Raw genomic sequence first — 24,235 nt, forward strand, 5'->3', positions numbered from 1 at the left:
TTTGATAGGGGTGAAAGTGGGGTGATTTGAATTTTTTTTATTTTTTTATATTTTAAAAAAACTTTTTTTTTAAATTTTGGCATGCTTCAATAGTCTCCATGGGAGACTATAACTGCCATAACCTGATCGGCACTGCTACATAGAGGCAATGATCAGATCACCTGTATGTAGCAGAATTGTTGACTTTCTATGAGTGCCGACCACTGTGCGGCAATCATAGCAATGTGGCAGTGACAACCATAGAGGATCACATGACAGGGGTCACTGATGGGCAGATTTTCCTGCGTGCTTGCCGAAAGCGCATGTTTAATGCCGCTGACATGAATTTGACAGCTGCATTTAGCGGGTTAACAGCCACGGGTGGATTGCAATTCAAAACAGCTGACATGTGCAGGGAAAGATGTGGGCTCAGCGCCGGAGCCCACATCAAAGTGGAAGACACAGCATGCGCAGTACATAGACAGCGCATATCGTGAAGGGGTTAATAGTGACCACAGCTTCTAGATGGAAAGACAGAGGTTGGATATACCTGTCCATTTCTATTACCTGTGTGAGATAACCACTGCCAAAGTGTTTGGCATTTTTTCTCATCTCGTCAGATTAATAAAAATCATACATTTAGTAATGTGTGCATATTATAGGAGGGTTGTCTAATAGTTGGCAGCTTACAACTGTCCTATAATTATTGCAACTCTCATTTAAATTCTTTAAGTTTTTATTCGCCAAATCTTCAATGGAAGACTTACCTTCAACCTCTTTAAACTGCAAGTACAGGCTTTGCAGCTCCTCTTCGTCCTGCGGTGTCCATTTAATACGCTTACGATTGGCAGTGCTGTGAGAGAATAATAATTACGTAATGCTATGTATTCCACTGCTCTCTTACTACTGAACCAATTCCTCACCTTTCTTCCTCATCAGGTTTTCGGTAACCCTCAGTTATTTCTCTGATAAGGTTAGTATTTTTCCAGAAAAGAAGCTCCACATAGGCTTTGTTGTTTGTAGCAGCAAGTGCAAAGAACTTGTTAAGAATGTACTTTGAGAAAGCTACAAGCTCCTGAGAAATCAAGAGGAAAAATAATTGTACATTACTGTAGGAGGAGAACCAATTCATAATGTGTACACTTTGTAGAAGTATATATGGCCTAAATATTCTTTATTAGAGTGCATGCACGCTGTGGAGAAGGGTCACGTTGAAAATACCAAGCGTATTCATAGGCCTTATTTCCCGTTTTGGTCTCAGACTGCGTCATTCTATTTTTATTGTAAACTGTGCTATTATACTATTCAGTAAAAATAAACTTTATTTCTCTATCGCTTCATTGGGGGACACAGCAAACTATGGGTCTATGCTGCTGCGACTAGAAGGCTGACACCAGACAATAAAAAAAGTTATCTCCGCCTTAGTAGTAGTATATACCAACTGGAGCTAAGCCGATCAGTTTTAGCTTAGGGTCAGTAGGAGGCAGACACGTTTCTACTTTAGGTTTATTCTGTATTTTCACTGATTTCCCTATTTCTTTCAGGTATAGCTTGTGATTCGGGTGACAGAGTGGAATTGTGTCACTCTGATCTCCCCCCTAGAGACCGAGAGCACAGTGTGGGGGTTCTATCACTACATTTACCCTTTCATGTCTACCAGGAATAACCCTATCCCTTCTACTACATCCAGAGTATTTGGGGAATTTGTTCCCATCCCCCACAGCCAGACGTGCAGCGTGGGAAGATTTTCGGACTCGGTACCTTCCAGTTGCCTGACAACATCCGGTACGCCTGATGACAGGCTCACAGATCGAGCGGCAAAGATGGAGGCTGGGGCCTTCTGGACAGGTAACCGATTCTAAAGTCAAAGGAAAATAAGGGGTGAGGAGGGGGGCTCTGTGTAATATATATATATATATATATATATATATATATATAAAGCTCAAAGTGTGTATGTATGTGTGTGCGTGTATATGTCCGGGATCGGCATCCGCACCGTCGCAGCTACAGCCACAAAATTTGGCACAGTCACACGTCTGGACCCCGAGAGCGTCCTAAGCTATGTTGTGAGGTGAAATTTTAACCCCGTGCGTTCCAATTCACCAAACAATTTTGCCCCTATCTACATACTGGGGGAAAAAGTGTGTGCGCGTCAAACCCCGCCCCTCATTGTGATGTCATAATGCCCCTATTTTCATACTGGGGAAACAGTGTGTGCGTCTCAAGCCCCGCCCCTCATTATGATGTCACAATGGCTGCCATGGCGACGCTGATGTCATCATAGGTTGCAAGCCCTGCCGCCGCTCATTATGATGTCATATTGGTTGACTATGGAATGGAGGATGTGTGATGGGTATATGGGCACTGGACTATGGGATGGAGGATATGTATGACGGGTATATGGGCATGGGACTATGGCATGGAGGATGTGTGATGGGTATATGGGCACTGGACTATGAGATGAAGGATGTGTGATGGGTATATGGGCATGGGACTATGGGATGGAGGATATGTATGATGGGTATATGGGCACGGGCCTATGGGATGGAGGATGTGTATGATGGGTATATGGCCACGGGACTATGGGATGGAGGATGTGTGATGGGTATATGGGCATGGGACTATGGGAGGGAGGATGTGTGATGGGTATATGGGCACGGGACTATGGGATGGAGGATGTGTGATGGGTATATGGGCACGGGCCAATGGGATGGAGGATGTGTGATGGGTATATGGGCACGGGCCTATGGGATGGAGGATGTCTAATGGGTATATGGGCACGGGACTATGGGATGGAGGATGTGTGATGGGTATATGGCCACGGGACTATGGGATGGAGGATGTGTGATGGGTATATGGGCACTGGACTATGGGATGGAGGATGTCTGATGGGTATATGGGCACGGGACTATGGGATGGAGGATGTGTGATGGGTATATGGGCACAGGACTATGGGATGGAGGATGTGTGATGGTATATGGGCATTGGACTATGAGATGAAGGATGTGTGATGGGTATATGGGCACTCGACTATGGGATGGCGAATATGTATGATGGGTATATGGGCATGGGACTATGGGATGGAGGATGTGTGATGGGTATATGGGCACTCGACTATGGGATGGAGGATATGTATGATGGGTATATGGGCACGGGCCTATGGGATCGTGGATAAGTATGATGGGTATATGGGCACGGGACTATGGGATGGAGGATAATCATAATTTGCTATAACTGCCTCACCATCACAGAAACTGCTGTAACCCCCCCAACCTACTGTCTCCTTCCCCACCAACCTGTAGCATGTAAGCCCGAAAGGGCAGGGTCCTCTCTCCCCTATCAGTCTGTGATTGTTAGTTTGTTTACTGTAAGTGATATCTGTAATTTGTATGTAACCCCTTCTCATGTACAGCACCGTGGAACCAATGGTGCTACATAAATTAATAATAATAATAATAATAATAATAATAATAACTAACCACAGTTAGTTACTATGCCTGGGCAGCGCCGGGCTCTTCAGCTAGTATATTTATAAATATAAAATAGTGGTGCGGTGTTTTCAATTTTTGTTAATTGCGGATGTGTGTTTTTATTTTCCCTGTCCCTTCCCCTCAAGCGGTTCTGGAGACATATGCAACTCATTGGGGGTGTCTCACTTTTTTTTTTCAGCCCAGTCACGACCCCCTTGCCACCCTGGCTCCCCCCGGCGGCTTGGTTTCTACATTTAGTTGACCAGCCCGGGGCCTGCTCCTGCAGCCAGGATACGCCCTCGCCAACCCAGCCAGTCGCACGGGACCCCGACCTCATCCAATCACAGCATGCCTTGCTCCCTAGATGCGCAGGAAATCAGCACGCCTTTTTTTTTTTCTTTTTAAAGAGCGGGAACTCTGTGTGCTCGGAGGGAGAACATATATCATGGACCTCCTGATGAACTCCTGTCATAGGAGGGAAAGGCGTCAAGGCGATATTTCATCGGCCATGAGCTAAGTTTATATATGTTTAGAGGTGATATTTCATCGGCCATGAGCTAAGTTTTTATATATGTTTATATGAATTTATCAACTTTGCTGGTTTATTAATTGGGGATAGTGCAATCTGAGCCAAGTGATCAACGGCTTATTATTTATAATTTTTTTGGGGCATGATGCAATATGTAAAAGGTGCTATTTTGGGGGAATGGAGACAACAGCAGCGGTCGATGACTTGAGAAATGTATACTAATGCTGCTTAGACTGCATTAATGGTTGTGTATCGGGTTTGATTGATACCTTACCCCCGTTTGTTTACAATTGCCTTTGATATATCACTATTCCCCGAATAGTATATTGGTCTGTAGTTGGATAGTTGTTCTGGGGGGAGTTCCTTAGGGATAATTCCAACCTTTATATCCTTTATTTTTGGCCACTATGTTCTGACACCCTCCTCCCTGTTATAGGTGAGAAGTATAGGAGTCAGTAAGGGTCAGCCTACGTGGAGCGGGGGCACCAGAGTAACGTAGGGTGAAAAAGCTCCGCTGTTAGGCAGGGAGATTATTAAATAGGGATATTTAGGGGTATTTTCTCCCAAAGCAAATTTATATACATATGTGCCAATAATTTAAGTTTTTCCAGTTACAAATTCTCACATCTTATATTTTGGTTTGGTGATTTGTGGCACGGTGTTATCATTTGTGGGATGTCTTATACCCGGCCATCTGTTGTTCTCCATTTTTGATATTGTTTAGATAGGAGTCAACAGGGTGATTAGGGAGAACCAACGAGGAGCGGGGGCGCCATTTGCGTATTAAGAGGGTGCCAACCTCCGCTGTCAGGTAGGAGTGAGATATAGGGTCCTATAGGGATAAATAGGTTGATGACCCGCTACCTGACGTTGGAATCAGTTTTATTTTTTGTGGCTGGATCTGTAAAATCAGCAAAGAATTCTTTTTGCCTGTTTTTGGAAGTTTTTTAAAAAAAACTTTTAATGATTGGTTAATAAAGTATCTTTTAAAGGATTAATTTTTTTGTATATGAGCCGTTGGATAATTAATCTTAAATTATATTAAAATAATAATTGCTATGTTTTACAAACTGTCAGCTCTGCATGAGCATTGTGTAGCAAGTTTACTAGTTCTGGTGACTCGGATGTCGCCATGACAACATAGGGACAACATGGCAACGATCAATTCCCACGATGACGTTGCAGGGGTGCTGATCGGAGGGCAGAAGGTGCTCCCTTCCTCTGCATGACTGCTAAATGCTGTGATCGATATCTATTGCAGCATGAAACAGATTTAAATGTCGGGAGTGGTGCGGGCAGAATCCGCAGATACCAGGTGGCAATCACCGGTGCACAGCCTCCTGTGAGCGGGAGATCGCCATGACATTACAGTGGGGGAAATAAGTATTTGCTCCCTTGCTGATTTTGTAAGTTTGCCCACTGACAAAGACATGAGCAGTCTATGATTTTAAGGGTAGGTTAATTTTAACATTGAGAGATAGAATATCAAAAATAAAATCCAGAAAATCACATTGTATAAATTATATAAATTTGCATTTTGCAATCATGATGTGTATATACTGCAAATGTCGAGAAGGAGTTAAGTCATCGTTCTCAGCAGCATATTGTACTGCGTAAATAGAACATGTGCTGCAGAGAACAATCATATTTCTACACACAGAACAAATGTATTACCAAGCAAACAATTGTGGTCAACTTTCATGTAAGCCAATTGATGGTCATTTAATGCCCACAATCGGGCTGGTCTAAATATAGCAGTAGTGTGTGTAATATAATCAATATATTGAGTGGCACGGGGTATTAACCTCTTACCTTGTAGGCACCAGCAGCAGGATCACAAAGAATACGATTAAAAATGCAAAAAACAGAAAGTTGAAAAAGAAAGGCTTCCATTTTCAGATCATATGCTATTCGATGTAACATTTTCACCACACAGTGGTTGGTGTGTGCGCTATTATGGTGATAGTTCTTTAGAAGTATAACATAGGTCTTCACCACATTGGCGTTGGCAAACCTGAAGGAAAATCCCCAAAAATATCTTTCAATAACTAAATAATTTACATTTTCAAGGACAGAAAGACCATTTTTCCCCTTCAGCCCCATGCCATGTAAATGACAGTCTCCTGGAAGCCTGTGCCAGAAGTCTGATAATTTACATGCTAAGCTCGATGACACAGCACAGTCCTGGATACAGTGCTATAAACAGTTAGTCACAGCCTTATGTGTTTTTAAATCACTGAATAGAAGACAATTTGCTGTGACGGAGCATTACATTATTTTTCCCAGAGCATGTCGTGCTAGCATCAATTTGAGTGTTGCCAGGACTTACGACAAGAAGACTATGACAGGATGGTGCCTCAGTACAACAATGATCAGACTACATGGCTGCAGTTTGTGGGCTACATCTCATAGCTGTCTGTGCCCACCTGATGTGTTAATCCGTGCTAGGAGATGTGCAACAGAGGCCATCTAGAGGACGTGTGTCTGGGAGATAGATTATCCCAACGTAAAGGGGTTGTCCCACGATTAAAGTTGATTTTAATCAATAGATCTTTGAATAAAAATAAGTTCCACAATTGGATGTGCTAAAAAATGTTATTTTGCAGAGATAATCCTATAAATGTGCCCCTGTAATGGCTGTGTCTCGCCGTGCAGGAACAGGGTCTGCACATACGGTAAGTTGAATTGGCAGCATGTTCATGTAATTAATTTCTAGGGATCTTCATTGGTGAATACAGGAAACCATGTGTGTATGCTGCTACCACCAGGAGGTTGACACTTAGGGTGTGTGCACACTTTGCGGATTCTGCTGCGGATCCGCAGCAGATTTTTGGCCCTGCAGATCCGCAGCAGTTTCTGCTGCGTTGTACAGTATCTTTATAGTCAATGGAAATTGAAAAATGCTGTGCACATGCTGCGGATTTTTCCGCGTGGATTAGCTGCGGTTTTAAATCCACAGCATGTTAATTCTTTGTGCGGAATCCGCAGCGATTTGACACCTGCTCCATTACCAGGTGTCAAAACGCAGGGGAAAACCGCACTAAATCCGCAGGTAAAACGCAGGTCATTTGACCTGCGTATTTAGTAAAATCCGCACGGAAAAATCCGCAGCAGAATCCGCAACGTGTGCACTCACCCTAAGGCTATGTGTGCACTAGGGTGACCGCAAAAAATCAATGTCGGAATTCTGTCCGTCTGGACCCCACAAAACGATTCCCCTTTCCAGATATTGAGATAGCCAAAATTTGAGCTCGATCAAACGACGTTAACCCGTGCCGCTCGTCGCTCAAAGTTTGAAAAAATCCAAATTGAGGTATTTTAAGATTTAGGTATTTTGCATAGTCTGTTAGACTATAAAGAATGTGACAACAACATTGCAGAAATAGCCCTGACCAAATTTTTGAACCATTTGTGGTATTTGAATGCAGAGTTGGTGGGATTATCGCTCAGTAGCACAGATGAACCATCAGAGCACGCTAGGGTTGTAAATCCAAAAGTTAGGAAAGAAAAGAGGTAGGAAGTAACCGACTTTAACGACCTTCTGACAAAAGATGAAGAACAAAAGCAGTATGTCCTGCAAGTTGTAAGCAAATGCCGAGCATTATATTCTGACGTTTCAAAAACTACTTTAACAAAAGCTCTAGAATAGATTAGATAACTATGTAAAATTATCAACTCATGTAGGTTAGCGTGCTCTGATGGTTCATCTGTGCTGCTGAGCAATTTATTAGCCATTAACAACTTTTCATTGTCTGTAATGGTGGGATCAAAAAACGATAATCCCACCAACTCTGCATTCAAATACCACAAACGGTTAGAAAATTTGGTCAGGGCTATTTCTGCAATGTTGTTGTCACATTCTTTATAGTCTAACAGACTATGCAAAATACCTAAATCTTAAAATACCTCAATTTGGATTTTTTCAAACTTTGAGCGACGAGCGGCACGGGTTAACGTCGTTTGATCGAGCTCAAATTTTGGCTCTCTCAATATCTGGAAAGGGGAATCGTTTTGTGGGGTCCAGACGAACAAGATTCTGACATTTTTTCCCCCCCATATAAGATCCGGTCACCCTAGCGTGCACGTTCAGTACTTGCTTGCAGAAATTTCTGCAAGGTTTCTACATCTCTTGACAGCAAAAACACTCGTTTTGCCGCATTTTTTGGTGCGTTTTTGCCATGGTTTTCTATGCGTTTTTGTACAGCAATATAAGCTTTTTTGAGCTAAATAAAGATATTTAAAAAAAAAAAAAATGTTTTATGATGTAATTTCTTGGTTCAACACCTACTTTTTCATTCTGTTGCAGTGGCATCAGGGTAATAGGATTACGGCTTGATGTAAGCAGCTGTCACTAACACAAAGCCCTAGGTTTAGAAATGAAGAGGTGTCAGGCCAGACACCCTCATTACTAAAATGGTAAGTAAAGAGTTAAACACATGCACAGTCACCAGGCTATATAGGAGCATTAACAGAATGAACCTACATAGGCTGTAACCAAACAGCAACTGTTAGTTAAAAATAAATAAAAAATTGCATGGGCTTCTGCATAATGTTCATAACCAGCAGAGGGGGAAAGCTGACGGTTGAGGGCTGACGTTAATTTTCTGGAAAGAAGCCAATAGCCATAAAGATTCACAGGCTATTAAAGGGGTTATCAGGGCTTTTCACATAATCTCAGTGCATATCTGGGCTCCAGAATGACGACAATAAGTAATTTACCTTCTGTCACCAGCTTGCAGGGTTTTCTAGATATCACTCTCTTGCTTCTGATCAGAACGTCCATGGGGGGGGGGGGGGGGGTGTTCTGGCATTGAAATGAGAACTGATCGTTTCCTCCTACTCTACTAAAAACCTGCCCTCTATAGCAACAACCCCACCCTCCATAGCAACAGGCCCTCCCCGTCCACATGAACAAGCCCTCCTCACACAGTAACAAATCCTCCCCCTCTAGCAGCCTCAGTGCAGAGAGCAGAACCACCCAGCTGCTCCTGCCCCAGACACACACTGAACAGTGATCTATGGAAAGTGAAACTATAGTGAGGAGGGAAAATCGTATTAGAGTAGGAGGAAACGACCAGTTCTCATTTCAATGCCAGAACACCCCCCCCCCTTGGACATTCTTCTCAGAAGCAAGACACTGATATCTACAAAACCCTGCAAACTGGTGACAGAAGGTAAATTACTTATTGTCACCATTCTGCAGCCAAGATATGCACTGAGATTATGTGAAAAGCCCGGACAACCCCTTTAATATCAGCTCACAGCCGTTTGCTTAGCCTTTACTGTCTAGTTTACAGGGAGATCCCAGAAAAAAATTGACTTAAGGTGCCCCTATAAATTCGAATCAGCAAAGGCTAGGCAGACAGCTGCAGGCTGATATTAATTCACTAGGAAGGGGATATGGATATTGACCTCCTCCCAAACAAAAAACATCAGCTCTCAGTCGCCCCAGAAAAGGTGTATTCATAAGATGCCCCAATGCTAGCATGTAGCCTTGCTCTTCCCACTTACCCTGTAGCAGTGGCAAGTGGGGTAATGGTTAGGTGGTGTTGATGTCACCTTTGTATTGTCAGCTGACATCAAGCCCAGAGGTTAGAAAAGGAGAGGCATCTATAAGACGCCCCCATTACTACCCCCCTAGTCATACTGCACAAAAAAAGCCCACCAAGAATAGAGTCCTTTATTTGAAATAAAAATACTCCTTTATTGAATCTAAATTAAACCATACTCACCAAATGCCTAATCCACTGAAACCAACGTCTCCTGTAAATTAATTAAAATACTAACAATATTCCTCACCAAGAATATTCCTCGCCAAGAAGATAATAAACCATAATGTCCCATGACGATCCTGATGACTTTGAGAGCCAAATGCATGACAATTCTATGACAGTACAAACACAAAATAAGATCTAAGATCTAAAAAAAGGTGTATATCTAGACCTAATATCCTGCTAATGACCCTGAGCAGTAATATAGTATTACTGACAACATATTTTATAGATATGCAGGACTCTGGCCATATTACAGGTCACGTCTTCTGACTATTTGTGTCTGCTCAGGGTCATTAGCAGGATATTAGGTCTAGATATACACCTTTTTTTAGATTTCTCTTTTTTGAGAAATTGCATAAAAAGCCCACAAACAGTATCTGGCCTATATAACATGCTGATGCAATGTTATTGATCAAATCCCTTAGAAGTGCATGTATTTCCCTAACAACCGCTCAGACTATCATGTTTGACCAAGCGCATTGAAATACAGTGGAATTGGCTAAAAAATAGTCGCATAAAGGGAAGGCAATGCTCGACCTTAGTTTGGTTATGCACTAATTTCCAATCAGAAGTGGAGCTCGAGCGTCCTGAGACCTGATGCGTGTCGCCACCGATTGTGGCTTCGTCAGGGGTTTTATGTTAAAAAAACCACATATTATAGATTTGTATATGTGGAGGAGTTGCTGGGGTGTGCTTGATTGACAGCAACTTAGAGATAATGTTAAGAGGGCAATCAGTATCAGGTTTACCCACTCTCCGAGAGGAGAGGTTGAATATATATCAAATATATGTTTATGGGCTATTGTAGTGTTAAATGTTGGGGAGGGTGGAGTGGAGGTTTGTTGTTCAGGAACAAGTTTCAAAAAGCACATGCAGCAGTGGTCTATTTCATGGGGTCTGGGAAATTATCCACCTGAGTATACATGATGGGGGATAAAATTAAAATACTCAGCTGGAATATAAGAGGATTGTCTGAAGGGACACGGAGGGCGGCAATTCTGGAATATATTAGAAAGAGGGGGCCAGATGTGATATGCCTTCAGGCGACGCATTTACTGAGGGAAAAGGTGGAGATATTACAAAGGAGGTGGATTGGGAAGGTGTATCACTCCACATATTCTTCATACGCCAGAGGGGTCTTCCTGCTTATAGAGAAATCTACGCCATTTGAGGAGGTGGAGAGTCATGTGGACAGTGAAGGACAATGTTTTTTTTAATCTGTCGAATCTATGGGCAGCTGATGTGTGTGGCGGCTATGTATATACCGCCCCCATTCTTGAGGACTAAGATCCGGGAAATATTTGACTTATTTAAGAAGGGAATGGGATTACCGCTGCTGCTTATCGGAGACTTTAATAATGTAATTGATGAAGGATGGGACAGGCATAAAAAGGGAGTGGGTAAAGGGGCAAAGAAACTATCACCATTTGGTATGTTCACGAGGGAATTGGGGATGGTGGATCTCTGGAGAGTAAGAAACGAGAATGAAGTTTGTTACCCCTGTTACTCTACGACTCATGGGTCCCTCTTAAGGATAGATATAGCGTTGGGCAAGGAGGTAATGACACGGACGGTCTGTGGGGTGGAATATCTCCCAAGGATAATTTCGGATCATAAGCTTATTGAACTGACGATGGGGGGGATGGGGCGAGGGGGGCGATGAAGAATGCATCCCTTATGGTTCGAACATATAAATATGGACATCATAGAAAGGGAGATGAAAGAATACTAGCAGGTCAGTGAAGGTAGTGCTAGTAAACGGGTGGTTTGGGATGCCATGAAAGCCTTTCTGAGAGGCCTCTTCTTTCGGGAAATATCTAAGTGTAAATCTAAAACTACAGTAGATTAAAGGATAAGTCGATTGTGGAGTCATTGGAGAGGGCGGAGATAGATATGGTGGCGGACCCATCGGAGGAAAATCAGAGAAGGCTTGGGGGGCCCAGGAAGCAGTTAATAAGTTATACTGGAAGAAGGCGGAGAGATGGAGAGCTTTCCAGAAAACGCAATTTTAATGAGGGAGAAAAAACAGGATTTTTAAGTTGCTTACCGTAAAATCTGTTTCTCGGAGCCTTCATTGGGGGACACAGATACCATGGGTGTATGCTGCTGCCACTAGGAGGCTGACACTATGCAGAAAAAAGTTAGCTCCTCCTCCGCAGTGTACACCCCACCGACCGGCAGGGAATTCCTCAGTTAGTGAGAAAGCAGTAGGAGAAGCAACAGAATAGATTGAAAAACAGAACAGACAACTCAACTGTAAATAACCAACAAACATAAGGACAGGAGTTGTAGAACTTGGGAGGGTGCTGTGTCCCCCAATGAAGGCTCCGAGAAACAGATTTTACGGTAAGCAACTTAAAAATCCTGTTTTCTCGTTCGCCTTATTGGGGGACACAGAGACCATGGGACGTCCCAAAGCAGTCCCTGGGGTGGGAAACAAACTTCCATCAGGCCAGCGGACTCACCACCGCCGCCTGCAGAATCCTTCTACCTAGGCTGGCGTCCGCCGAAGCGTAGGTGTGGACTCTGCAGCATTTCACAAACGTGTGAACCGATGAGCAGGATGCAGCTTTGCAAAGCTGCAGCACAGAAGCTCTGTGGCGTACCGCCCAGGAGGCACCCACTGCCCGAGTAGAGTGGGCCCTGATCCCGGAGGGGCTCCGCGACGCTTAACTCGGTAGGCTTCCAAAATTGCCGATTTGATCCAGCGAGCAACAGTGGCCTTTGACGCCGGGAGACCTTTCCGCGCCCCGTCTGGAATAATGAAAAGCGACTGTCTTTTGGAAGGGAGTCGTCCTAGACAGATAGACCCTTATCGCCCTAACCAGATCCAGCTTGTTGAAGGACCGCTCTCGGGAATGAGCGGGACTCGGACAGAAGGACGGCAGAACGATCTCCTCCTTGAGGTGAAACGAAGACACCACCTTTGGATGGAAAGAGGGCGGAGGCTGTAGAACCACCTTATCATGGTGAAGTACCAGGAAGGGAGATTGGCAAGAAAGAGCTGCCAATTCCGACACGCGCCGGACGGAAGTGAGGGCCACCAGAAAGGCTACCTTCCAAGAAAGGAGAGAAAGGGAAATATCTCTGATAGGTTCAAAGGGAGGACCTTGCAGAACCCCTAGAACCAGATTAAGGTCCCATGGATCCACGGGCGCCCGGTACGGCGGAACCGTGTGAGCCACGCCCTGAAGAAAGGTCTTGACCTGAGGACAGGAAGCCAACGTCTTTTGAAACAAAATGGACAGTGCCGAAACCTGACCTTTCAAGGAACTGAGGGCAAGCCCCGCATCCAGTCCTGCCTGAAGAAACGCTAGGATTGAAGGGAGCGAAAAAGACATGGGCGCGAAGCCATAGGACTCACACCAAGTGAAATAGGCCTTCCAAGTACGGTAGTAGATCTTGGAAGAAGATGGCTTTCTGGCTCGGATCATGGCCTGAATTACTTGGTTGGAAAATCCTGCTTGTTTCAAAACCTCGGTCTCAACAGCAACGCCGTTAAAATGAGCGGCCGAGAATTGGGGTGGCAAATCGGACCTTGAGACAGCAGATCTGTTCTGTCTGGAAGCTTCCAGGGGGCGTCCGCGAGAAGGTTGACAATGTCCGCGAACCAAGACCTTCTGGGCCAATTCGGGGCAAGGAGAATGACTGGAATTCCTTCTGCCTTGATCTTCTTCAACAGCTTGGGCAGAAGAGGCAGGGGAGGGAACAGGTAGGGGAGTTCGAACTGCGACCAAGGAACGGCCAGAGTGTCGGCGCCCACTGCCAGAGTGTCTCGAGACCTGGAAACAAACTGTGGGACTTTCCTGTTGAGGCGAGACGCCAGGAGGTCTACGTCCGGGGTGCCCCACCGACGGAAGAGCAGAAGAAACACCTCCGGATGTAGGGACCACTCCCCCGCCGCGAGGCCCTCCCGGCTGAGAAAATCGGCGGCCCAGTTGTCTACGCCGGGAATGTATACCGCGGGGATTGTCGGAACGGAGATCTCCGCCCAAAGAAGAATCTTGGACACCTCCGCCAGAGCTGAGACACTCTGTGTCCCCCCTTGGCGGTTGACATACGCCACCGCTGTGGCATTGTCTGTCTGAATCCGGACAGGCAGTCCCTTGAGGAGTTTCTCCCAGTGAACGAGAGCCAGATGGATCGCTCGAATCTCTAGGACGTTGATCGGCAGAGCTGAATCCCGATCCGACCATCGGCCCTGAACCGTGTGGTTGCGGAACACTGCCCCCCAGCCGAGGAGACTGGCATCTGCTGTTACTATCTGCCAGTGAATGGGAAGAAAGGAACGACCCGATAGAATGAGAGGCGACGTCAACCACCAGTTGAGGGACCGCTTGATCCGGTATGAAAGATGAACAGGGCAATCCAGGGACAGAGGCGATCTGTTCCACCTCGACAGAATGGCCTGCAGGAGAGGTCTGGCATGAAATTGGACAAAGGGAACTGCCTCTATCGCCGCCACCATCTTTCCCAGGACCCTCATGGCTTTACGGAGGGACGGGAGTCGTGTGATCTGCAGCGATCGTACTTCCTGCTGCAGGGAGAGAATCTTCTCTTGTGGGAGAAAGACCCTTGACCGACGAGTGTCGAACCGTAGGCCGCCTAGAAAGACCAGAGGTTGGGTAGGAATCAGAGAGGACTTTTTCCTGTTGATGATCCACCCGAAATTGGAAAGAGTGTCCAGGACGATTGACAAACTTTGGTGAGCCTGTTGAAATGAGGGAGCTTTGATCAGAATATCGTTGAGGTACGGGAAAAGAACGAGACCTCTGACCTTCAATGAAGCCAACAACGCAGCCATGATCTTAGTGAAGACTCTGGGAGCGGTGGCAAGACCGAAGGGCAGTGCGACGAACTGGTAGTGGTGCTGCCGAATCGCGAGACGCAGTAACTTCTGATGTCCGGAGAAAATTGGAACATGTAAATAGACATCTTGGATGTCTATTGAGCACATGAATTCCTGCTCCTCCATGGAAGCGATGACCGAGCGAAGCGACTCCATGCGGAAGTGGCGAAGGCGGACCCTCTTGTTGAGCGGCTTGAGAACCAAGATGGGTCGAGCTGCGCCGTTTTTTTTTTTTTCGGCACTACAAACAGGTTCGAATAGAACCTTGTGAAGCGCTCCGATTCGGGAAAGGGCACAATCACCCCGGAACTGAGGAGAGAGGCGATAGCCGTAGAGAACCCCGAGATCAAGGCTGGATCTTTTGGAGGCTGGGATTCGAAGAAACGATCCCGTGGAAGAGAGACGAACTCTATCTTGTATCCGGAGGATACGACCTCCCTGACCCAAGCTTCCTCTACGGAGGCCAGCCAAACGTCCCTGAAGGAAGCCGATCTCCCAAATGGAAGGACCCCTCGAGTGCCCGACGATAGTCATGCTGAAGTAGACCGTCCAGATCTAGATCTGGACGGTCTGCCCTGGGAAGAGTGGGATCACCAGGAAGGAGTGGGTCTGAAGGAAACTTTCTATCCTGGCGAGCCTGCGGTCTCTGTTGGCTGGAGTTGTCTGCCGTATTGAAACGGCGGAAAGCCCGAAAGGGTCGAAACTGACGCCTTAGTGGAGGACTGCGAGGCTTGGACTGAGGGAGGAGTGAACTCGTGCCTCCAGAGGCGTCCTTAATAATCTGGTCCGATTGGGACCCAAAGAGGCGCACCCCTGAAAAGGCAGGTTAGTGAGGGACTTTTTAGAAGACAAGTCCGCTTGCCAGGCCTTTAGCCAAATTGTACGTCGAATTGCAACTACGTTGCTTGACGCCTGAACTGCGCAGGATGCGGCATCCAAGGAAGCGGAAAGAAGATAGACCCCCGCATGGAAGATCTGATTGGCGAGATCGGCCAAACGCTCCGGTTGCGCTTTATCCAAGATGCCCTGACGAAGGTAGTCTGCCCACGTGGCTATGGCCTTTGCTGCCCAGGAAGAAGCCAAGCTTGGACATACCGCCGCTGAAGCCGCTTCGAAGGCAGACTTCGCCAGGGATTCTATAATCCTGTCATTAGAATCCTTTAGGGACGCCACACCTGAAAGCGGGAGAACCGTATTATTGGAAAGCCTGGACACGGGCGGATCCACCGAGGGAGAAGCAGACCAGTTGTCCGTGAGCTCCTTAGCGAATGGATAGAGTACGCCGAGACGCTTTCCTCTTTGAAAGCGTCTGGTCGGATCCTCTCTTTCCCTGGTAAAAATCTTTCCAAACTCGGAATGGAAAGGAAATACCCTGGAGGGAGTTTCTGCCCGTCTGAACGAAACCTCCTGATCTGATTTCGCAGGGGAGTCAGCAATATCGAAGGTATGATGGATCGCTGCAATGAGGTTCTGCACTGTGAACTTCATGTTTGCATCCTGGTCTGAATCCAGCTCTAAAATCCCCTCAGATGACCTGTCCGAAAGCGCTTCACCTGACTCGGGAGAGGAGGCCCGAGTGGGAGGCTGCTGAGAAGGGCTATGCGGTGAGATGGGGCGAGGAGAGGATTCCGGCTGGGTCTTTTGCGACTAACGCTGGCTGACTCAGATGGAATAACTTGGTACCTGCTTGGCCCTGCCGAAGAGTCCAGGGGCAACGTATCCAGAACGGTCACCAGGGACTGAGACACCTTGGTGAGGTCTGCCACTGATTGAGATAGAGAGGAGGCCCAGCCAGGCGTGGGGGGGTTCACCCTCACCTGGGGCAGTAGATGGCCCCTGGACGGCGTCAGGCTGAAGTTAGACATAGTGAAAAGCTGAGGTAGTGCCGGAAGGTTGGGGGACAGAGGGCGGAGAAGGGTCAGTCTGCAGTGCAGAGCTACTCACGGTCCGGTGTCCCCAGAAGCGATGCTCTGCGACCTGTCAGTGGATGCGGGTCAGAGCGAAATCCGGCCGACAGACCACCTGAGCGAAAAACCAGCTGGCAGATGGTGATATCCGGTGACGAGCTGGTGTCCGGCTGACAGGCTGGGAAAATGGCGCCTGCCTGAGAAAGAGCGCGCGTCCAGGAGAGGAGGGAGGGCGGAGCACACCACAGGGTTAAAACTCTCTGCCCTCTGGCCAATAGCAGGCTGGGCAGGTGAAGGACAGGCGGTGGGAGGGCCTGGGAAGAGCGGGAGAGAAGCCCGCTTAGAAGGGGCGGGGGGCGTGGCCGCGACGCTGCGGTAGGCCCGAACTAAAGCCGGGGCCTAAATTAGTTGCGGCGGCCGCCTGTCAGCAGGGGGTTGGCGCGGAGGTCGGAAAAAGGACGCCGCGGCCGCCGGAAGCCGCGTCCAAGGGAAGGAGAGGAAGAGGCCCTGTACTCCCTGTCCCCAGAAAGGGGGGAGGGAAGGGGGGGAACGCGGGGGCCAGCAATATGGAGCATGGTGTGCCTATGGGCGTAGGGCGACTGCGAGCGACCGCAGCGCCCGCTCCCTGTGCCATTGAAGAGGCGCACCCCCTGTCCGTCGGGAATGGGCAGCCAGGTAAATAAAAATAAAAAATCCATACTCACCCATCCCCGATCCGTTACCTGGGACTGAAGAACTCCTGCGTCTCATCTAACCGACAGGCTCTGGTAGGCGAGTGGGAGGGAGACTGGCGACAAGGACCCCTGGAGTCGCTGGCACGTCTTGGTGTCGGCGTCCGTCTGGCTGGTCCTGCCGCGGAGAACTGCAAGGATACGGGGTGGCAGTACACGCCGTACTCGCAGACTCCATGTGGGAGTACAGATGTGACTTTTCACTCTGTATCCCTCCGTAGAACCTGTAAAGGAACGACGCACGACGAGGTAGATATGGGTCTAATGAAAGACCCGTGTCCACCTCCTACTGACACTAAGCTAAACTGAGGAATTCCCTGCCGGTCGGTGGGGTGTACACTGCGGAGGAGGAGCTAACCTTTTTTGTGCATAGTGTCAGCCTCCTAGTGGCAGCAGCATACACCCATGGTCTCTGTGTCCCCCAATAAGGCAAACGAGAAAGTGGGACACTTTCAGTGGTGTCGGCGGCACAGAGATTCTTCATATGTGTACAAATTAAGGACGGATGAGGGAGTACTGCTGGAAACAACAGGGGATATCTTGGCAGAATTTGGGAAGTTTTATAAAAAGTTGTAGACATCTGGATTGGAGGCTCCAGTTGGGGGCATTAAAGATTTTCTTGAGAGGGCGAGACTCCCTAATATTAAAGAGTGTGACAGACTTAGGTTGGAAGAGCCCATAACAGAAGAGGAGATTGAATCTGCCATCATGTCAATGACCAATAATAGGGCCCCTGGGGCGGATGGCCTTCTGGGAGAAGTAGCAATTAAAGGGGATGACAATGACTCAGTTGAAGGCAGTTTTTGAGGAGGCACGGAAGGAAGGGGAGCTGCCGATGTCCATGAGGGAGGTGGTGGTTATTCCAAAGGAGGGTAAGGATCCGGAGTTAGCCGAGTCATATCGACCCATCTCGTTGCTGACGGCGGATGTTAAGATTCTTGCTAAAGTCCTGGCTAACCGATTGACGAGTGTGATCCAGGATCTGGTTCATCCGGATCAATCTGGCTTCATGCCAAATAAGTCCACAGCAATTAATCTACGCAGACTATTCTTGAATTTGCAGCTGCCGTCAGACAATGGGGGTCGTAGGGTGTTGGTATCATTGGATGTGCATAAAGCGTTTGATAGTGTCGAATGGGGGTATCTACGGGAAGTATTGAAGAGTTTAGGGTTTGGGTAAACTTTTATTTCATGGATTCAGTTATTATATACATCTCCGACTGCTAAGAATTTAATGGGCAATTGTCAGACAGTTTCGGCCTTCACAGAGGGACTAGGCAGGGGTGTCTGCTGTCCCCGCTACTTTTTGCATTGGCAGTGGAGCCCCTGGCACAGAAAATTAGAAATGCGGCCTCAGTCAAGGGATTTAAATATGGGAGGATAGAAGAGAATATGGCTTTGTATGCAGATGACGTGCTGCTCTTCTTGGAGGACTCTGGAGATTCATTGTTGGGTGTAATGAACATTCTTAAAACATTCGGGAATATGTCAGGCTTATTCATTAACTGGGAGAAGTCCATTATTATGGCAGTTGATGGTGGGGAGGATGAGCTCATGTTGGGGGGAGAGGGTGCGAAACTGGCGGTGGTTCAGAGATTTAAATACTTGGGTGTTCAGGTGTCGCTTCCACTTTCTAGTTATATTGATCTCAATCTGATTCCACTGTTAGGGAAATTCAGAAACAAAATAGGGACATGGAGCAGACTGCATATCTCAATGGTGGGGAGAATCTATTTGGTCAAGATGATTTTAATGCCTAAGCTACTATATGTGCTACATAATGCCCCTATCTGGATTCCCAAATGGTTTCATACCATTAGTTCCATTTTCAGAGATCTGGTTTGGGGGAAAAAACAGGCAAGGCTTCGACTGGAAATTCTGCAGAGACCTAACGATGAAGGGGGCTTGGCACTTCCGAACACTTGGATTTACTAGCTAGCTGCGCAGGGGCAACATATAAGGGGATGGAGAGACATTGATAATATGGGTTCAACACAAAGGGTCTTGGCCCCTGTTTTAGATAGGAGCCCACTGATCCAGGGCCTGAAAGCAGGAGGCTTTAGGAAATTAGGACTGATCTACCCCACTTGTTTACTGATCCATAAGGTGTGGGAGGAAATTAAGATTAGGGGGGTAGAATATCTAACTGACTTCTCTCCAATAATGCAAAATTATAATCTACCGGAGTTTGTCAAAATGGGGGACTTAAATTTGGAAGGGTTTGGGAATATGTTACACTGGCCAGGTACAGGACAGGCAGGAGTTGTTACCTTTTGAAAAACTACAGGAGGTTTATGGACTGCTGGAGATCTGTTGGTTTCAGTACAGGCAATTTCACCACGCTTACAGAACTCAGAGTAAAATAGTTAATATGAGAGTTCAGGCAGATATTCTGGTAAACTATGTCTGTGCAAAAGGGGGAACGACAGGTGTTGTTTCAGGTATATATAGGGATCTACTGTTTGCCTTCCTTCAAAGATATCCAATTAAAGCAAAAGAGAAATGGGAAAAAGAGGTATGGGATATAGAGGAAGATAAATGGGAAACAATAATGGAGTATATACCTAAGGTATCACTGAGCGAACCGGCCAGACTTTCGCAGTTAGATGTGCTCCATAGAGCGTATAGGACTCCAGATAAGCTATACAAAACCGGGTTGAGACAAACCTCCGAATGCTAGAGGTGTCGGACCGAAGGGGCTGGGATTGTTCACATGCTATGGCAATGTCCAAAATTAAATACGTTTTGGGTGGAAGTGACGGTCGCTATTGGAAGGGTATATAACTGTAGAATTTAAAGGGACCCTCTGATATGTATTTTGGGGTATGTTGAGGAGATTGGGGTATCGAGTTGTCATAAACTAGCAATAGTTAGACTGTTGTATATTGCGAGGAAATTGATTGCCAGATGTTGGATTAGTGAAGAACCACCGACAATGCGGGAGTTCTATAGGCAGTCTGACTACATTATGGATATAGAAAAGAGTATATATGCTAAAAGGAAAAGGGATGGTACCTTTGAAACAATATGGAATCCCAGGGCGGAGAGGTGCTGACCTTGGAAGATCTATGCTGCATTACTGTGTATTTTTATTTGAATAATTATATATGTCCTTTATAGAGGGAAGGGGGGCGGGGGAAAGGAATGGGGAAGACATTGAAAAATTCATAACTTGTCTACTGTTGACAGATTGAATATGTTTGTTGTTTTGTATTTTGTTATGCAATAAAAATTTATCTGATTTAAAAAAAAAAAAAAAAAAAAAAACATACCCATCATGGCGTAATCAAAAGGGTGTGCTTGGCCCAGATACTTCAACGCACGTTTCACAGTATACAGTTTCCCCAAGGAAGTGGTATTCATACCGCGAAACGCGCATAGGGGTATCCGGGCCAGCACACCCTTTTGATTACACCATGATAAGCAATATTTATATTTGTGGGCTAAGTGCAATGTAAATAACGCATGGTGGATTTTTTTCTGTGAAACTCCGTTAATACATATCACTCCTGACCCTTAGGGTATATGGTATGGTGTTATTAACCCTAATTCCGAAGTGGGGATTGTATTACTTTTGGCACAATAATACTTACGCAGGTACTTTTTCAGGAATATTTTTACTTAATTTGTTCATCTCATTACTGCATCCCCCTCTTTTGGCATTATGGGATCCCCCTTTTGGGCTAGAGTGCAATACTATATTGCCATCTGTGAATTATTATAGTATTGGCTGAGTGTTTTTCACAGACACAGCCTAGCTTCACTGATAATTGTTCACTTGTACGATATACTTACCCTGCAACAGTTTTCCCATTGGCTTCTTGATTACCTTAGGGTTACTGGTCTTGTTTTTTCATTGTTCTGGGTTATGAACCTACAGTGTGTCTTATCTATTGATATAATATATTTGTTCTGTTCTCTATGTGTGTCTTTTGTTGCACAAATAAAGCTGATACTCATTTAACCCCTTACTCCCATGTGACGTACTATCCCGTCCATGTGCCCTGGGACTTAATTCCCAGGGATGGGATAGTACGTCACAGCGATCAGCGGCACCCACGTGGTGAGCGCCGCTGATCGCGGCCGGATGTCAGCTGATTATCACAGCTGACACCCGGCACAATGTGTCAGGGGCGGTCACGGACCGCCCCCGACACGTTAACCCCCTGCACACCGCGATCAAACACGATCGCGGTGTACCGGGGGTTAAAGGGAAGCATCGGCAGGGAGGGGGCTCCCTCCGTGCTTCCCTGAGCCCCCCACAGCAGCGCAATGTGCAGCGCTGCTGCGGGGGGCTCTATCCCTGCAGGTCCCCGAATCCAAGATGGCGACGGGGACCTTCGGGGGCCTGCAGGGAGCTGGCTTCCTCATGCCTGCAAAGCGCAGGCAAGGAGGAAGCCTGTGTAGTGCCTGTGACAGATCGCTTATCTGCCACAGTGATCTGTGATGTGACAGATCAGCGATCTGTCACAGGACAGTGATGTCCAACCTGTGACAATGTAATAAAGTTAAAAAAAAAAAAAAAAAAAGTGTAAAAGTAATGAAAAAAAAAAAAAAAAAAAAAAAAAAAAAAATCGCTAAATTTAAAAAAAAAAATTCCCTAATAAATTCATTTTTTCGAAAAAAAACAAACAAAAAACAATAAAAGTACACATATTGGTATCGCCGCGTCCATAACGACCTGCCCTATAAAACTGTCCCATTAGTTAACCCCTTTAGCGAACCCCTTAAAAAAAAAAACGAAGCAAAAAATAATGATTTATTATCATACCGTCGAACAAAAAGTGCAATAACGCGCGATCAAAAAGTCGCATAGAAATATCCATGGTACCGCTGAAAACGTCATCTTGTCCCGCAAAAAACGAGCCGCCACACAGCATCATCAGCAAAAAAATAAAAAAGTTATAGCTCGCAGAAAAAAGCGATGCAAAAATTATTATTTTTTTTTTATATAAAATTGTTTTCATTGCATAAAAGCGCCAAACATAAAAAAACTACCTAAATGAGGTATCGCTGTAACAGTACTGACCCGAAGAATAAAAGGGCTTTATCAATTTTACCGCAAGCGAAACGGTGTACACGCACCCCCCAAAAGAAATTCATGAAATGCTGGTTTTTGTTCATTCTGCGTCCCAAAAATTGGAATAAAAAGCGATCAAAAAATGTCACGTGCCCGAAAATTATACCAATAAAAACGTCAACTCGTCCGCAAAAAATAAGACCTCACATGACTCGGTGGGTCAAAATAGGGAAAAATTATAGCTCTCAAAATGTGGTGATTCAAAAACAATTTTTACAATAAAAAGCGTCTTTTAGCGTATGACAGCTGCCAAAAATAAAAACCGCCATAAATAGTAAATTAAACCCCCCGCTATCACCCCCTTAGTTAGGGAAAAATAATAAAATTAAAAGAAAATGTATTTATTTCCATTTTCCCATAAGGGCTAGGGTTAGGGCTGAGATTAGGGTTAGGGGTGTGTTGGGGTTAGGGTTGGAGTTATAATTGGGGGGTTTCCACTGTTTGGGCACATCAGGTGCTCTCCAAATGTAACATGGCGTCTGATCTCAATTCCAGCCAATTCTGCGTTGAAAAAGTCAAATGGTGCTCCTTCCCTTCCAAGCTCTGCCATGCGCCCAAACAGTGTTTTACCCCCACATATAGGGTATCAGCCTACTCAGGACAAATTGCAAAACAACTTTTGGGGTCCAATTTCTCCTGTTACCCTTAGGAAAATAAAAAATTGGGGGCAAAAATATCATTTTTGTGGAAAAAAAATGATTTTTTTTATTTTCACGCCCGGGCGTTATAAACTTCTGTGAAGCACTTGGGGGTTCAAAGTGCTCACCACACATCTAGATAAGTTCCGTGGGGGGGTCTAGTTTCCAAAATGGGGTCACTTGTGGGGAGTCAATAGTTTAGGTACATCAGGGGCTCTCCAAACGCACATGACACCCGCAGACCATTCCATTAAAGTCTGCATTCCAAAACGTCACTACTTCCCTTCCGAGGCCCAACGTGTGCCCATACGGTAGTTTTCTCCCACATATGGGGCATCAGCGTACTCAGGACAAATTGTACAACAACTTTTGGGGTCCAAATTCTCCTGTTACCCTTTGGGAAAATAAAAAAATTGGGGACTAAATGATCATGTTTGTGGAAAAAATACGATTTTTTTATTTTCATGCCCGGGCATTATAAACATCTGTGAAGCCCTTGGGGGTTCAAAGTGCTCACCACACATCTAGATAAGTTCCTTTATGTTAGGAGTGGCGGAAGGCACTAAAAAAAAAAAAATAAATAAAGTGCCTTCGCCACTCGGGGTCCACCGTGCGGCAGGTGATATGACCGCTGCTAGAGAGGCAGAGCACTATGGCATTAAAGTGCACGGGGTTAACTGCACCCAGAGTGTACTGAAGCAAACTCTGTTAGGACACAGAGCCGCAACCTTAAAGTACACAAAAACGCTGTGTCTGTTTAAGCCACAGAACAACAGCGACACGGTAATAAAGGGTCACTGGAGCAGCCTTAAATGTCAGAACTACTCCGACAAGACCTACTGTGAAAAGAGGTGCGAGACGTCGCAACTGTGAACGCTCGAGGAACTGCAATAGCAGCGCGGTGTGAACGGAGCCTCAGCGGAGACACCGCGATATCACTGGCGCGATGCAGGACGCTAGCTGCTGAGACAGGAATAGCTGGAGCGCACTGGCGCTGCTACTGGTGGCTGCCCAATAACTCACACAATTGTATTATCAGAGGGAAGGGGTTTCTTAATAAGTCAGTCACCAGTCCAAGCATCTGTCACCATACATACAGCAGCAGTATGAAAATACTAGCGCATGGCATAGCGGCCATGTGCACTTTTTATAGCGTACGGGACCTGCCAGAAATCTCCAGAGCCCTGAGCTAAGCCAATGGAATCAGGAGTAGGACCTGAGCACCTGACTCCTGAACTCCAATGGGAGCTCGTCCCGTGGGCATGCTCAGAAGTTGGA

The 24,235-nt window shown here is 46.1% G+C and overlaps 1 protein-coding gene across 2 annotated transcripts in view; it reads right to left on the minus strand.

Annotated features, from left to right (window-relative positions):
• The window catches only part of TIMELESS (timeless circadian regulator), a 166,486-nt gene that overhangs the window by 48,718 nt on the left and 93,533 nt on the right, over window positions 1–24,235 (minus strand). For both annotated transcript variants that reach the window (XM_073552242.1, XM_073552241.1), the window contains 3 exons: window positions 5,791–5,992; window positions 903–1,054; window positions 747–832 (listed from right to left, as the gene is read on the minus strand). In XM_073552242.1, coding sequence (XP_073408343.1) covers window positions 747–832; window positions 903–1,054; window positions 5,791–5,992 — 440 coding nt within the window. The remainder of the gene's footprint in view (window positions 1–746; window positions 833–902; window positions 1,055–5,790; window positions 5,993–24,235) is intronic.

Source organism: Dendrobates tinctorius, unplaced genomic scaffold (genome assembly GCF_039654945.1).
Source record: "Dendrobates tinctorius isolate UK_male_01 unplaced genomic scaffold, ASM3965494v1 ptg000187l, whole genome shotgun sequence".
NCBI lineage: Eukaryota > Metazoa > Chordata > Amphibia > Anura > Dendrobatidae > Dendrobates > Dendrobates tinctorius.